Raw genomic sequence first — 15,196 nt, forward strand, 5'->3', positions numbered from 1 at the left:
ATTATCAATAATCTGACATATTTAATTGTTTCGTTTCACTGTAACAATTTCTTTGGCAAAACCTGAGGTTGCATGTGTTTTAAGGTCAGAAGAGGATATTATGATAATCTAGTCTCACCTCCTGCATAACACTGGCCACAGATTATACCCAGCAATTCCTGCTCCTATGTCCATGGTTTGGGGTTGAACTAGAGCAGTGGTACAAGTACCCTTAGGGGTACTTGAGAGAAGTCGGGGGGGTGGGGGGGTACATCAGCACAACTGAAATTTGGAGAAAACTGAAGTTTTGTTTTAAGTATTACAGCATTTTATTAGTTTTGTACTTTTTACATCAAAAAATTTCATCGCCCGCCTGGCTACAATTAAGTTGTTTAAACAAATGTGTTGCAACGGTAGAAAAATTTTTTGTGTCTGAAAACTGCAGGTACTGGAGGTACTTATAATTTTTTTACAAGGGGTACTTTATAAAAAAGGTTGAGAAACACTGAACTAGAACATGTCTTGGGTATACAGTGCCTGACACAACTGTACTACTGCAGAAATAATTTAATAACTCCGTGGGAGAGAGGGGGAAAGAACATTGTATATTTCCAGAACCCACCAGGATGTGCCATAGGAAAGTCTCTGATACAGTTAGACCCTTCTCCATTCCAGGCTTTTGGGAAAAAAACGCAGGTACATTTTATGAGCACATGGCTGCTAAATCCATTCACTGGGTTTGAATATCCTTTGACCTTAGAATGGAGAGAAGTTTTGGGTTCTTTGATGTGATAGACAGTCTCCTGCTGTATCTTTAAAATGAGTGATTGTGCCTGTCTCCTGAAGCCGAATAGTTCCTTGGAGACACAAACTATATTTAAAGTGGAGTGCAAAACTACAAAGAGCCCATGTAGAAGCTGTTGCAAGCTCTATGTTTGGAGCTTTTGTTCTAGATCAAGAAACTATGGAAGACTCATCAAATATATATATACAGTAAAACTCCAGTTGTCCGGCATCCAGTGGTCCGGCACTCCCAATAGTCTGGCACCAACTGGAACCCGGAAGTGCTCCGGCCAGCCGGACAATTGGAGCTGCTCTGCGCCGCTTCCTCAAGTCCGCTGCTGCCACTGCTGAAACTGACCAGCGGCGGACTTGGGGAGCCCTGGGGCAGAGCAGCTGGGGTGCTGCCAGGCTGGTCCCACAGCGACGCTCAGGTGAGGGGCAGCACTGCGGGACCAACTGGGCAGCACTCCAGCTGCTCTGCCCCAGGGCTTCCCCAAGTCCGCCGCTGGTCAGTTTCAGCAGAGGCGGACTTGTGGAAGCGTGGGGCAGAACAGCTGGGGTGCTGCCGGGTTGGTCCCGCAGTGCCGCTCAGGTGAGGGGTGGCGCTGTGGGACCAACCTGGCAGCACCCCAGCTGCTCTGCCCCAGGGCTTCCCCAAATCCGCCACTGGTCAGTTTCAGCAGCGGCGGACTTGTGGAAGCGTGGGGCAGAACAGCTGGGGTGCTGCCGGGTTGGTTCCACAGTGCTGCGCCTCACCAGCACCTGGTTCGCCCCATGCTGTGCTGTTCCCTGCCCGACACTCCCCCCCTGAACCAGCACAGCCCCCCCCCCCGACCCAGCACAGCCCCCCTGCCAGAGTACCTCCTGATAGTCTGGCATATCCAATAATCCGGCACCCCCTGGGTCCCAAAGGTGCCGAATTATCGGAAGTCTGTTGTACAGCTGAATCCTAGTCTTGTCTTGGGCAGAACTCTGGCTGAAGGACTAATGCCTATAGCATTTGGCCTATAGTCTACTATTAAATTTCAAGAAGAGAAGCTGGAAATGTTCCTCTTCTTGGATGTGGAAGTGAAAGCTTGAGGCACCTTCACCAAATGAAATTAGTAGAAAAACAGTGTATAGTGACAGTCTTTTTGATTTTACATTTGAAGACCTACTGAGCCCACATTCAAGAAAAAATATAGAATTTTTCCGCAGAAGCTTGAACTGTCTGTTTTCAAAGGCCCACAACTTGGTTTTAATTATTTTAAAACAGTGGCTCTCAAACTTTAGCAACCCAATGACCCCCATTTTGCTTTAAAATTTTTCATGGACCCCTGAGCTCCCTGCTCAGTCCTAGGCCTTGCCCCATCTTCCTTTCCCCGAGCCCCACCACTGCCCACTTACACTCCATGCTGCATCTCCTCTTTCTGCCCCCTCCCCTGAGTGCACCATGTCCCGCTTCCTCCCAGTGCTTCCTGCACACCTCTGAGCAGCAGCTGTTCCCTGGTTTGATACTGGAATTTAGTTCCACAAGAGACCTTACATCATGGAGGTGCCTTCTGGCCAGGGAGCTGATCCCATAGGAGAAAACAGGAGCCTGAGGCACAGTGGCAACTAAGGCAGGTGCATCGATTTAATGCTGACTCAAAACTTAGCTTAGATTTTTCCAATTGAGGGTGTGGGATGGAGTGGGATTCAGCATACATTTTTCATCCCTCCCCCCACTTCAATAGAAAATTCCCCAAACAGCTCTGGTTAAACTATTGTCAGGAAATAATGCGTTTCCTTGTCTGTTATTGCTTGTGGGCATGTACCTGTCATTCTTTTTGTCCCCAAAGCACAATGAATCGCTATTGGGCTGTGTAAATAACCATTGTATGCTAGCTCTCAACCTTTCTTTCATCCTCATTTTGCTCAATTCTTCCTTTGTAGTGTCTCTCATTCACCTGCTCATGCTAATGAGTGAGAATTTTAGAAGTATTGATTATTTTCCTACGCTGGTGCCAAGATCTGGGAAATGAGCTGTGAGTGGTGCATTTTTACCATCCCCTTTAGAATATCATTTGCTCCTCACTCTTCTTAGTCCAGCTATACGTCTCATTCCTGGTAGCGGTGCTGCACCGTTTCTTGGATAATGCGAACAGAAAGAATTAACTAATATTAACAACACAACACAGTAGAGAGCCAGACTTATCAAACACATCTCTTCCCATTTACAGTTGTGTGGTCCACCTCTCCTACCATTCAGAAGCATGCAGCACTTTTTTTCCTTTTCACTTGTGTGTGGCCCCTGACTGATTTTTCTATGGGTCAGTGGCACCTGACCTAAAAAGATTCCCCACTGCTGACCTACAGAAACTGTTGAATGCAAGTTGAACCAATCTAAACCTTTATTGCAGTTTAGCAGCTGTAAATAAAGAATAGTAGCTAGCACCATGTGATCAGCCAAATTTCTGTGAGCCTTTAGCAGTTGTCCTTCAGACCACCTGTCGTCCTCAGACCACAGTGTGGCAGTGCATCAGGGACCCCCCCGATTCTGTACCCCGTCTCCAGCAAGATGAGATTCCGCCAGCTAGTAGAATAGAGAGGGTTTATTGCTTCTCCAGGATACAGCACAGCATAGACGTGATGTGGACATAGGAAGTCAGGCTGGCAATCCTAAATTCCTTGGGGCAGGGGTGCTTAGGCCCCTCAACTCCCAGCACTCTTCTTAGTCTGTTCTTTTCATAGTTTTCCAGTCAAAAACTGCCCAGCTCCCAGGCCCTGTCCCCCAGCCAAGTGGCCGTCTCTGCCTCCCTTCCTTTGTGTCTCCTCCTGGGAAGAGACTTGTTATCTGCTCAGGCTGGGACTAGGTGTGTGGGCCAATACACATGTGGGTGAGTCAGTGGGAATCACACATCACAGCATGGGGGAACCCCAGGTTACAGAGCAGACAGCACTCCAATTACGTCACAACAGTTTGGGAGCAACCATGTTATTCCATCTTCTATTCAGGCCATTACAGCACTGAGCACTTTCCAAGTATGCCAGTGATGTGTCACATGTTGGTTCGCCCTTCTCTCTCTCTCCTTTCTCGGGGAAAGGTTTTCTTTATCGACTGCAGTACATTATGTTTATATTAGTGAAGGAAAACAAAGTTTAAAATATGCCCTTGGAGCAGAAGTGATGAGTTTTGGGGTACTTTTTAAATCTTGTGGGATTTGCACTCAGTCTTGACCCAACCCCTGAAAACACACTGTTCTACTGGACAGTATATCAATCTCACCTACCCTGGCACGGCAAGGTATATTTGAAACGTGTCTGTCCTAAGTGTTAAACATTGTTAGCTAATGGTGGTTTGAGTGGCTTGTTAAATCACGTTTTTCCCGACTAATACAAGTTATGAAAATAACTAAGTCAGCTGGAAATTTATCATGTTTAATCATCCTTCCTGGTTGCTCTATTTTCAGATTTTTTTTTTCTTCTGCAAAGATTATCAATGCCCACATGGTGTGAAGGTTGTTTTCAGATTAGCAAGGATAAAATTAGCAGAGACTTTTTTATAGATATCATGTGGCAAGTTGACTTGAACTTTAATAATTCTTAGCAAGGCTGCAATAAATGAGGTAAACTTTCAAGAAATGTTTCAGAATAAAAATTCCATGGCTCCTTCATCTTGGTCATCATTAGAGGCTGAACCTGGGACCTCCAGAACTATTTCATGAAGTACTATTGCTTGAGATAAGATAGAATACCCTGGCTGGCTGGGTAAGAGACTCCTAACTACTGTAGATCAGGCACAGAAGGAAGCTTATGTTATACACAGCACTGATGTTTTTCCAGTGACTCTACAACAAGTATGATATGAGATAATAGGCAAATAGGGGAATAAATGACAAACTTTTGTAATGCACCTCACTAAGGGCACGTCCATACTTACCAGAAGATTAATGCTCCAGAGGTTGATCTTCTGGCATTCAATTTAGTGGGACTAGCATAGACCCCCTAAAATGAACACTGAGGGCAGCTCCCACTGGTGTCCAGTACTCCTCCTTTTGCGAAGAATAAGGGAAACTGATGGGAGCATTTGCTCCTGTCGGCCTACTGCAGTGTTGATGCTGCCAAGGCTCAGCTTAAGATAAGCTGACTCCAGGAGAGGGGAGGGACTTGCTACCGTTGAATATTCCTGACAAATTATAATGTAATTGATTTTCACCCACATATTTTAATGCAAAAATGAGACTATTCAACAGATTGGATTGTTAAAGAATTAAGAACTTGATTTCCTGCCTCCCCTCCAGAGATGGTGAGCAACTGAAGTTGAGGGTGCTCTATATTTCTGTAAACCAGGTCTAAAGAGGCATATCGTACACAACTTTAAATATTTGTCGAGTATTGGATTCATTTCACATGTGAAGAGAAGACTCTGTCATTCAGTATCTGGCACAGGTGCTATATTCTGAACAATAATTTCTCCTCTTGTCCCCCAATCTTTTTCAGGTGGATCTGGAGCCAGAGGGAAAAGTGTTTGTGGTAATCACTCTTACAGGCAGTTTCACTGAAGGTGAGAGACGTATTTTGGCTTGTTTTCAAAGACATTTTTAAATCCATCATGGCTTAAATTTAAGCTGCCACTCGCTAACGTACTGTAAATATTGTGAATGATAGTATTCTTGGAACACACTGAAGATTTTATGAGTAATAAGGATAGTTTTGAAGAGACTGTTATCGACTGCTTATCCTGTCTACAAGTTGAAACTTAATCATTGTGATCTAGGATCAAGAGAGATGATTTGCACCTGATCTAGTTCATTTCTCCCAGGTTGTCCTTCAAAGTAATTGTTTCATTCACTTGAAATTTCCATGTGAGTACCTTTGACAGGGTGTGCCAAATATGTAAATTTATTCCTAATAATCTTCATTCCGTGATTTCACCCGTCTATTTCACAAGTGCTTCTGTTTTAAGAAGGACACTTATTACTGGACACAGAACCCTCTCAGTGCAAACATTGCCTGTAAAACACATTCTTCATTTGTTTTTTACCTTCTCATTTACTTTTACTTCCATGACTACTCCTGTTGTGAAATGGTTTTTAACTTCCCAGTTTGTTGTGATAACAATTAAGGCTTGGTCAGGTATTGATGTGAGCACAGGTGACTGCTTTGCAACTGAATGCAATGAAATCTGGAATGCCTTCTTGGAAAAGACAGAATAACTTCTTTCCAGCACGTGGTATGCTTCAGTCCCATTGACTTTGGTAGGATGGAAATGTGAAGGATCTGGAGCTGATCTGGAATAATATTGTATGCAAGCTGATTGTGCAGAGTAAATGCTTGGCAATATTGGGTTATTGGGATGTTTTCCATATGCATGAAAGGGTTTAGTTTAGCAGGAGGGCTGTTTGGAAGGCAACAGAATAGCTCCAAATAAACAATCTCCTATTAAGAATGTTGGGCATTGATAGACAATGCTTGAGCTATTAGCTGGGAAAATTCTCCTTCCAGTTGCCAGCCAAGTTCCAAGACTTGTTTTTCCAGTGCTCAACAGGCTTGTAAACGGTCACCGTCCAAAGGCCGGGGCAGCTGTCTGCCACCATTCACAGGGAAGCAGACTAACACAGACACCTGGGTGAGGATGTGAACCCCTTAGAGTTTCCTAAACTAACAAGGGGAATGATTAGCTTTAGAGAAGACAAACATAGGTATGTGGCGGGGGTGAGGAGATGTGTTTAGTATCTGGAAAACACTCTTCCAGTGGTAGGACCTTGAGATGAATGCTGAGCTTAAAGTTGGTTGCATTGTTTTGGGAGCTTTGTGACTGTGCTCTTTGTAGGCCTCCAAGGGATGCCTCTTGTAGTGGTCAGGCATCACCAGAGGTGTTCTGAAAGGTCTCTTGCTCCATCAGTGATGATACCTGTTTTGCTGTGTGCCACCACAGCAGACTCTGAGAGCCCCCAAAGACCACAAAATCAGATAAGGATTGAAGGCATTATGCCAGGTTTATTGTAAACAAAGCAGTAATAGCTTCCTCTGATCAGATGTCTATGGGTAAGCTAAGAATTTGTGCCTGTGACAATGGATGTGACTCAGTGCCAGAGATGAGACGCTGTCCCCTCGGTGAGACAAAGACAATTATTTGGAGTCCATTTCTATATACAGGTACAAACAAGTTACACATCACTCCTGACATATCAGGTTGCCACATTCTGACATTACCTAGATACCGTGTACATGGGGGTTCAATCACTATTTATCATGCTGTCAGTTTAGACTCTGTCCCAAACCTGTGTAGGTATGTTCCTGTTATCTCTGGGAGGGGGAGGAGGGTGTTGGTTCTGAGATGTTTCTTCACCGGGTGTTCTGGTACAACCCCTCTGGAATGTGCTTATGGCCTATTCTTAGTACATCTTAGGTATGAGTGTTTCAGTGATATCTGCCTATTCTTGCCAACTTCTGTGAGCATGGACCTGCCTCTTGCTCACAGCTTCACTTTCCTTTATATTAGCAAAGTATTACACCAGGCCTGTGATATCTGGGCTTATGTTTCAGGCCCTCATCTTATAACATCTGGCTGCTGATCCTGGGTCCTATTCAGGTCCCATTCAAGTCAATGGAAGGATTCACATTAGCTTCATTGGGAGCTGGAGTAGGACTCGTAATTTTGCCAAAACTCTGTTATTCAGTATCTGGCACAGGAGCTATTCTTTATTCAAACTTTGCTTTTCTCCTCCTGTTCAAGCATTTCCACACAACAGTCTATTGATTTTGGTCCTGGTTTTGATTTGAAAATCCACATACTCTTTCTTGATGGTGTCATTTACATTTGGCTTTGTTCCACTGTCCCTGCTCACTAAATCATGTGTTATTCCAGACATTGGTGTAGGTCATGTGTGATGGTCTCTCATTTTGTTTATTATGCTTGATAAGTGTATGCCTTTAGCCAGTGCCGAAAGGGAATTCACTCCCAGGATTAGGAATGAGGTGGTAGCGTTGCTATTTTTTGCCAGAGAAGGGAAATTTAAACACAGAAGCTTTTCAGAACACATGCTGATGCTGCACATCACTAGGGTGGTCTGGTCCCATCTCATCCCTAGCTTCCCCCCACGTACTATGTGGGCTGTGCCAGGTGGTCCAGCCCATGCTAGGCGTGGAAGTTGCACAGAGCTTGCACCTTACTGTGAGTGGGCCTTAAAGGACTCACAGCCTGGCTTCTCCCGCAAATCAAGGATCCAGGCTGTGAGTCTTCCCCACTATTGATAATCTTCTCTTGGTGGATTTGGCATTAGTGAGGTATTTCGTTTCCTGCAGTGAAGTATTTATAAGCAAATTCATCTCTTCGTGACAAGTTGGGTACCCGTGGAAAATCATAGAGCTACGGCACAAGTAGCAGTACAGACTTCCATTTGTGCCACAGCATTGTCCCTTTGGTGTATTCCAACCTTTACCTGAAGAGACCATCTGTAGGGGTGCAGGAGATAGATTTGTCCTCCCCCTCAGTTATTCATTGTTTATAGAGCTCCCAGGTGTCCAGGGAACATTTTTCAAAAGCATTTAAGCCTAATTTTCACATGTGACAAGACATTTAGAACCCTAAGACATATTTCGTGGGTCTGGCCCACGAAAGCTCATCATCTAATAAACCATCTTGTTAGTCTTTAAAGTGCTACATAGTCCTGTATTTTGTTTCAGCTACACCAGACTAACACGGCTACATTTCTATCACTAAGACATATTAACTTTCATTGAGACTTAGGAGCTTGCATAAATATTAAATATTGGACTTTGGGTCCAAACCACTTAGAAAATGTAACCTCCTATCAATCATTTCACTTCTGTGAGTCTGATAACAAGAGCACCAGAGCTGTGTACTACAGCGCAGATGTCTGCCTGCTAGGGAATTGTCAAGTCACAAGTGAGAGAAAAAAAACTTTCAGTCGGTGATTTAAAAATGAAAAGTTCCATATCCACATCACAGGCTTGCTTGATAGCCTTTTTAAGGAGTTGGGCCCAACCGTCACATGTGGCTTATCAGCTGCAAACCAGCTGCAGGAAGGCCTGCAGAGCATAAGCCTTCAAGCAACAGGCTAGTAAGATGAAAGGAGAAGGGAGGCTTGCCTAGGTACCAGCAAAATGGCTTACAGAGAGTAACTTGGTAGAGAATAGATGGGGTCTCTGCAGAAACCCCAGGTCAGAGGAGAGGATGTTGTTGAGATGTTGAATTTGTGTCAAATAGCTTTATTTTGAAGAAATAAAACTAAAGCCCTGAAGAAAAAGTGACTGTAATCCCGTGACTGGAGAATGTTTTTTGATATGTGAGCCAGTTGCAATACCATTGCTAGTCTCTGAGCTCAAATAGACACACGTTCATTTTCTGCATTCCATAAAAATTCTCACCCCACATCCAGTCAATCACTTACACAGCCTTAACTCTGACCTCTTCTGTTTACATATAAAAATAGGACATAGTATGCTGACCAAAGCAAGCATGTCTATACCAGAAAATTGCCTCAGTTGAACTGAAATAAATTTTGAATTACTCTAGTTGATCTGGTGAAATTCACTAGTACAGGCAAGGTCTTATTCTGGTTGAGGTTGGAGTTAAGTGGGGAGTAGGGAAAGTATCTCCTTTGCCAATGTTCTCTGGGATATATGTCTAAGCTGCGGTGAGCCTAAGAAACCTCAGTCTCAGTTTGAGAGGCCTGCTAAATAGGATTGCCAGGTGTCCAGTATTGACCTGGACAGTCCAGTATTTTCACCTCCTGTCCAGTAAAAAAAAATTCAGAAAATACCATACACCTAAAATGTCCGGTATTTTCTTGTCTTTTCCCCTGCCGGGAGGCGAAAATACCGGACACTTGGCAACCCTACGACACACTCAGCAACTGGTGCCCCCCCCCCCACCCCCGCTTACCTGGTTCCACAGGGGCTTGTCTTGTCACTAGAAAGAAAAACAAAATGGCCACTAGCAAAAAGCCTCTTCTTAAAGGGGACATGCTGATTTTTATTTTTTAATTTTTTTTGCTTAATAATTGCTGTTGTTATTGCTCAACAACTTTGATCTCCCCCCTTTTTTTTCCCCTCAATAGAATTTTTTTCACAGTGTTTTTTTTTGGGGGGGGGTATTTGGTATTTTTGGTTAAACCATATGGCAACCCTACTGCTAAAGTCTAAGGCCACAGGGGCCATGAATCCCTGGGGGCTCACACGAGAGAGAGAACGAGGGAGGCTGCCTGCTTGGCCAGGTTTGGATGCAACTCTGAGTTAAGGATGAGGGAGAGGGAAGACCTGTGTCCAAAGTTGCCATTTAAAGTATTGCTAGCAGCTCTTCTATGGAGATAGCTTTTCACTCTGGTAAATCTTTATAGCTAACTAGAAGGGAGCCCAGGCCAGCAGACCTTAACAGGTATGGGACTTTCACTGTCTAGTCTTGATTTCTTTGGAGCCTTGGACACAGCAAGGGGAGTTAGAAGGCACGGGATGTGAGTAAATGGGACAGAGAAGCCATGGTGTGAGACTGCCAAGAGCAATAGCAGGAGTGGGCAAGATCCAGCTCACAAGCCAAATCCAGCCTGGCAAGCTGTTTGATCTAGGCCACCCTGCGGCACCCCCGTCCCCAGGCCTGTCGAGACCTGGGGGGAGTTGGGGAGAGTGCACACAGTCTCCTCCCCGCTCCAGGGGCATACGATGCCAGAGAGAACCATCAGCTGTTCAAAACGGCCTGTGATTCCCTCTGGGTGCTGTGTACCTCTCATGCTCCCCTGCCCCAGAGGGGAGAGTGCAAAGTCTCAGCCCCGGGCACGTGGTTCCTAGAGGGAACTGCCCCTTCTACCTGAGGCCCCACCCCGTTCTGGGACCAGCCCTCAGCCACTACCAACATTTGCTACATTCTACTCCACTGGCCTTCCTGACCAGTCACCCTATCTGGTCCCTGGCTATAGCTCAAAGGTGGGCACAAATTTCTGTAGAAATTTGTGCCCACCTTTGAGCTATAGCCAGGGACCAGATAGGGTGACTGGTCAGGAAGGCCAGTGGAGTAGAATGTAGCATAGGAAAATGGAAGTACCTCTTGGATCTGGGCAGTTCTTCGGTCTCTTGTTTGCGGAGCTTAGTTAAGCAATGAAGAATAAGGGAAGCATCTCTTTGCTTTTGTCTAGATTAGTATATAAATGTGTGATAATATCACACCTTTAAATCTTTGTGAAGACATGCCCTTTTTGTTTAGTTGTAAAATTTGAATGTACCCTGGGTCTGAGTTGTTACAGGGTATGTGTGTGAGAGAGACAGAAAAGTCTGGTGTTCGTGAGAATGTGGTTCTTTAGCTACAGGGAGCCAACATTTCTAAAAAAAGCTAAAAATGCTTCATCGTCAATCTGTAAATATATCCTCTACCACATATTGAAAAGTTTGAATCTTCTCTTTGTTCTTTTAAAAAAAAAATTTTTAGAGGCAGTAAGTGGACTGGAATTATCCACATTTTCCCTCCCCCTCTATTTTCTGCCCAGGTTGAGAACGTTGATGTAAATCATTATTTGCTGGTGGTTGTTTCTCCTACACCAGTGAACTGTGCAGGATTTGGCTGACTAAGTGCTTATGAGTCCCACTGTGGAATTTGGGATTATAACCTTTCTGCCCTAAGTAAATTGTATTCGCTTTCTTGGGAAAGTGGAGCACAGATGGCATAGGTGTCTAGTGACTGGTGTGCAAACTTGGGTCTTGAGACTTCCTGGTTTAATTCCCCGCTTCACCACAAACCTCTGATGGGAGTTTTGGCATCTCTCTTAAGGTATGTCTACACAGCATCGTTATTTCAGAATAACGGATGTTATTCCGAAATAACAAAATGTGCATTTACACTGCAAGCCATTATTTTGAAATAATGTTGAGCTGGAGGACTTCTTACACTGACTCCTGTAACCCTCATTTTACAAGGAGTAAGGGAAGTCAAAGGAAGCATGTTCTTCCTTTGACTTCCTGCTGTGTAGACAGCTTTATTCGACTTTTGGTGCTATTTCGACTTCAGCTACGCAATTGACGTAGCTCAAATTACATAGCTTAATTCAACTTTACCCCTGCTGTGTAGATGTACCCTTAGTGTCTATACTTCAGTTCCCCATCTGTAAAATGGGGACAGCAGTATTTCCCAACTGTGAGAGATATTGCAATACACAGTAATATCATTGGAGATTATATTGTATTAAATACATGAGTGATTTATGTATCACTGTAGGCCAGTGATTGTATGTAGCATTGGGGGAAAAGGGTTACCACAATGCGATCAGGGTTTAAAAATGGCTGGGGGGGGGGGTGATTAGGGTGAATTGCTTAGATTGTAAATCCCTCCAGAGAAGTACCATCCCTGGGGGGCTACATATACTTGTGTAAACCAGATAGTCCAGTGTCTCAAGCAAAGAAAGGACTTTTGGCTAAAAGGGCTGCGTTTAAACTGACACAGCACCTTCTTCCTAAGCCAGCAAACAGATAGGACCTTCTCTCCAAAAGCCCCAAAAGTTGGAAAGGGAACCATAAGATAGATGGTTGATCTCTGGTAAGCTTTTAGCATGTATAGAAACCTTTATTTTCATATGTGTTCCATGGCAATTCCTTGTTCATAACCCTTGGAGAAAAAGCAAGACACAGGGGCTACCCATTAGTCAAACTGGCTTGCTGGAGATGTCTCAGTGTAGGGCTAGTCTGAAACCCCAGTCAGTAGGAAGAGAAACCTGGATTTCTTCCCGAGAGGTGACGTCTGGGAGCTAGAAACCTTGAGTGGATACCCTTGAATGACTACAGAGGGTTCAGTTATGCTAAACCTGTGACACCTGCCTCACAGGGGTATTGTGAGGATAAATACATTGCATTGTGAGGTGCTCAGATATTTTGGTAATGGGATACTCATATGTACCTCACATTGACAGAGGAGACAGGAAATCTACTTTCTATTCCTGGTTCTGCGACTGACTTGCTGATTGAGCTTCGGTAAATGGCTTGGCCTGTCACTCTTTCCAATTTCACAACTGGATATTGGGATATTACTTGCCTATCTGAGGGGCCAGTGATGTGATCTCTGAAACTATCCTGAAGTGATACTGTTATAGCAGGTACCGGGGATATAAGGAGAAAAAGAAAAGCTGGCCTTGTGTGTGGTTAGGGGACTGGAATGGGTCTCCTGAGACGTGTTTAATTTTGCCACAGACATCACGGGTGACATTAAAAAAGTCACTTAATGGGTTCTGTGCCTCCATTCCCCATGTGCCAAATGAGAATAATAATGTGCCTTTCTCCTACTATTTGTTTGTGTAGATTGTAAAGACTTTGGGGGAGAGACTCTCTCACAGTATGAATGTGCAGTGCATGGTAACAGTGTAGGTGACCATTTCCCATAGGTAGCATGGTAGAAGAGAGCCTTCAAAGAGAATTTGTGGGAAGACAGGTTGGTGGCTTTATGGATTAGTTTGGGGAAAGCTTTGCATGTGTAAAGGGGGCATTGGAGAAAGTGCTAAGAGGCAGAAAGGAGAAAGTAAATAAATGGTTGAAGCTAGGATCATTGGTGGAAGTGTGGAAGGTGTAAGTAAGAAGTAGATTTCAGTAAGTAGTCAATCTCTTAACTTATGGCCCTTCGATCTCTGTATACACCACCAAGTCACTGGGAAGTGGAGAGCATGGAGATTTGGAGGGGAACCCCTTCTGTGATATTAATCATGTTTATTATGGCAATGCCTAAGGGTCAACCAAAAATGGGGCCCAGGGTACAATACAATAAATGATCATCAATCTTTCTTTGTTTTTTTTTTTTCTTCTTTGTCACTTTTTTTTTTCTAGGAAGTAGTTCGACGTGGAACCTGATAGTTAAATTTCTAAATTGGAATGCTCAGATAAATGTTGTTAATGACTTGGAATCAGTCATTAAATGCCAGTTGGAAAACATAGAGAGAGAGTCTCTTAAGTTCCCAGTCACTTGCAGAATACAAAGTACAAAGTCAACCGTATCGTCTGTGTTAATAATTACTAATTGGACAGATGTGGCTGTAATTAGTTCTGGCTGACAAAAACATCCTGTCACTGAGTTGTCTCTGAGCTAGAACGAAAGCGTATGCTTACAACTTCTCAGAATAATGATCTGTATTAAATCAAGTCATCTGGTCTATCATGTGTTTTACAAGTTTTACAAGTTGAATGTTCCAGGTTATTTTGCACACTGACCATTTTCTCATAATTCATCTTGAACAATGATAGACATATTACTCATTGTATTTCCTGCTCCAAAATATCTCAGCCAACTGTAGAAAATGCTATACCATACAGCAAGCAAGGAAGACCAATATAGCAATTTCAGCATACAAATGTTTAGCGCCACCTGTGTAACATCCCAAGTGTCCCATTAGGTATGGCCCTTCAGAGGACTGCATAGATGGAAAGATAAATGAATTGGTGTGAGCATCTGAAAACACTGACCAAGCAAGGAGAGGGGACAGTAGGATCAGAATGCATTTATTCCTTAATATCATTTTAGACATAGCATGCAGTCACTTCTTATACTGACTTCTGAAAATCCCACTCGATATTAATGACACTCTTTTTGCTGTACAGTTGCTACTCTATTCTCAGATCCTTCTTCTTTCACTGGACAACCCATTAAGAATATAAGAAGAACATAAGAATGGCCATACTGGAACAGACCACAGGTCTATCAAGCCCAGTACCCTGTCTGCCAACTATGGCCAATGCCAGGTGTCCCAGAGGGAGTTAATTGAACAGGTAATGATCAAGCAATCTCTCTCCTGACATCCATCTTCACCCTCTGAGAAATGGAGGCTAGGGACACCATTCCTTACCCATACTGGCTAGTAGCCATTTATGGACTTAACCTCCATGTATTTATTTAGTTCTCTTTTAAACCTGTTATAGTCCTAGCCTTCACAGCCTCCTCTGGCAAGGAATTCCACAGATTGACTATGTGCTGTGTGAAGAAGAACTTCCTTTTGTTTTAAACCGCCTGCCCCTAGGTATTATGGGAACAAGTAAATAACTTTTCCTTATTCACTTTCTCCACACCACTCATGATTTTATAGACCTCTATCATATCCCCCCTTTAGTCTCCTTTTTTCCAAGCTGAAAAGTCCCAGTCACTTTAATCTCTCCTCATATGGGACCCATTCCAAACCCCTAATCATTTTGGTAGCCCTTCTCTGAACCTTTTCTAATGCCAGTATATCTCTTTTGAGATGAGGATACCACATCTGTACACAGTATTCAAGATGTGGGCATAACATGGATTTATATAAGGCTTCTCCATCTTATTCTCTATCCCTTTTTTAATGATTCCTAACATCCTGTTTGCTTTTTTTGACTGCCGCTGCACACTGCATGGACGTCTTCAGAGAACTATCCACTATAACTCCAAGATCTCTTTCCTGATTAGTTGTAGCTAAATTAGCCCCCATCATATTATATGTATAGTTGGGGTTATTTTTTC

The 15,196-nt window shown here is 43.6% G+C and overlaps 1 protein-coding gene across 2 annotated transcripts in view; it reads left to right on the forward strand.

Moving 5' to 3' along the window:
• The window catches only part of PRKCH (protein kinase C eta), a 167,366-nt gene that overhangs the window by 29,970 nt on the left and 122,200 nt on the right, over nucleotides 1–15,196 (forward strand). For both annotated transcript variants that reach the window (XM_075926364.2, XM_075926362.2), the window contains exon 2: nucleotides 5,224–5,287. In XM_075926364.2, coding sequence (XP_075782479.2) covers nucleotides 5,224–5,287 — 64 coding nt within the window. The remainder of the gene's footprint in view (nucleotides 1–5,223; nucleotides 5,288–15,196) is intronic.

This window comes from Pelodiscus sinensis, chromosome 5 (genome assembly GCF_052426305.1).
Source record: "Pelodiscus sinensis isolate ZL-2025 chromosome 5, ASM5242630v1, whole genome shotgun sequence".
In the NCBI taxonomy this organism is placed as follows: domain Eukaryota; kingdom Metazoa; phylum Chordata; order Testudines; family Trionychidae; genus Pelodiscus; species Pelodiscus sinensis.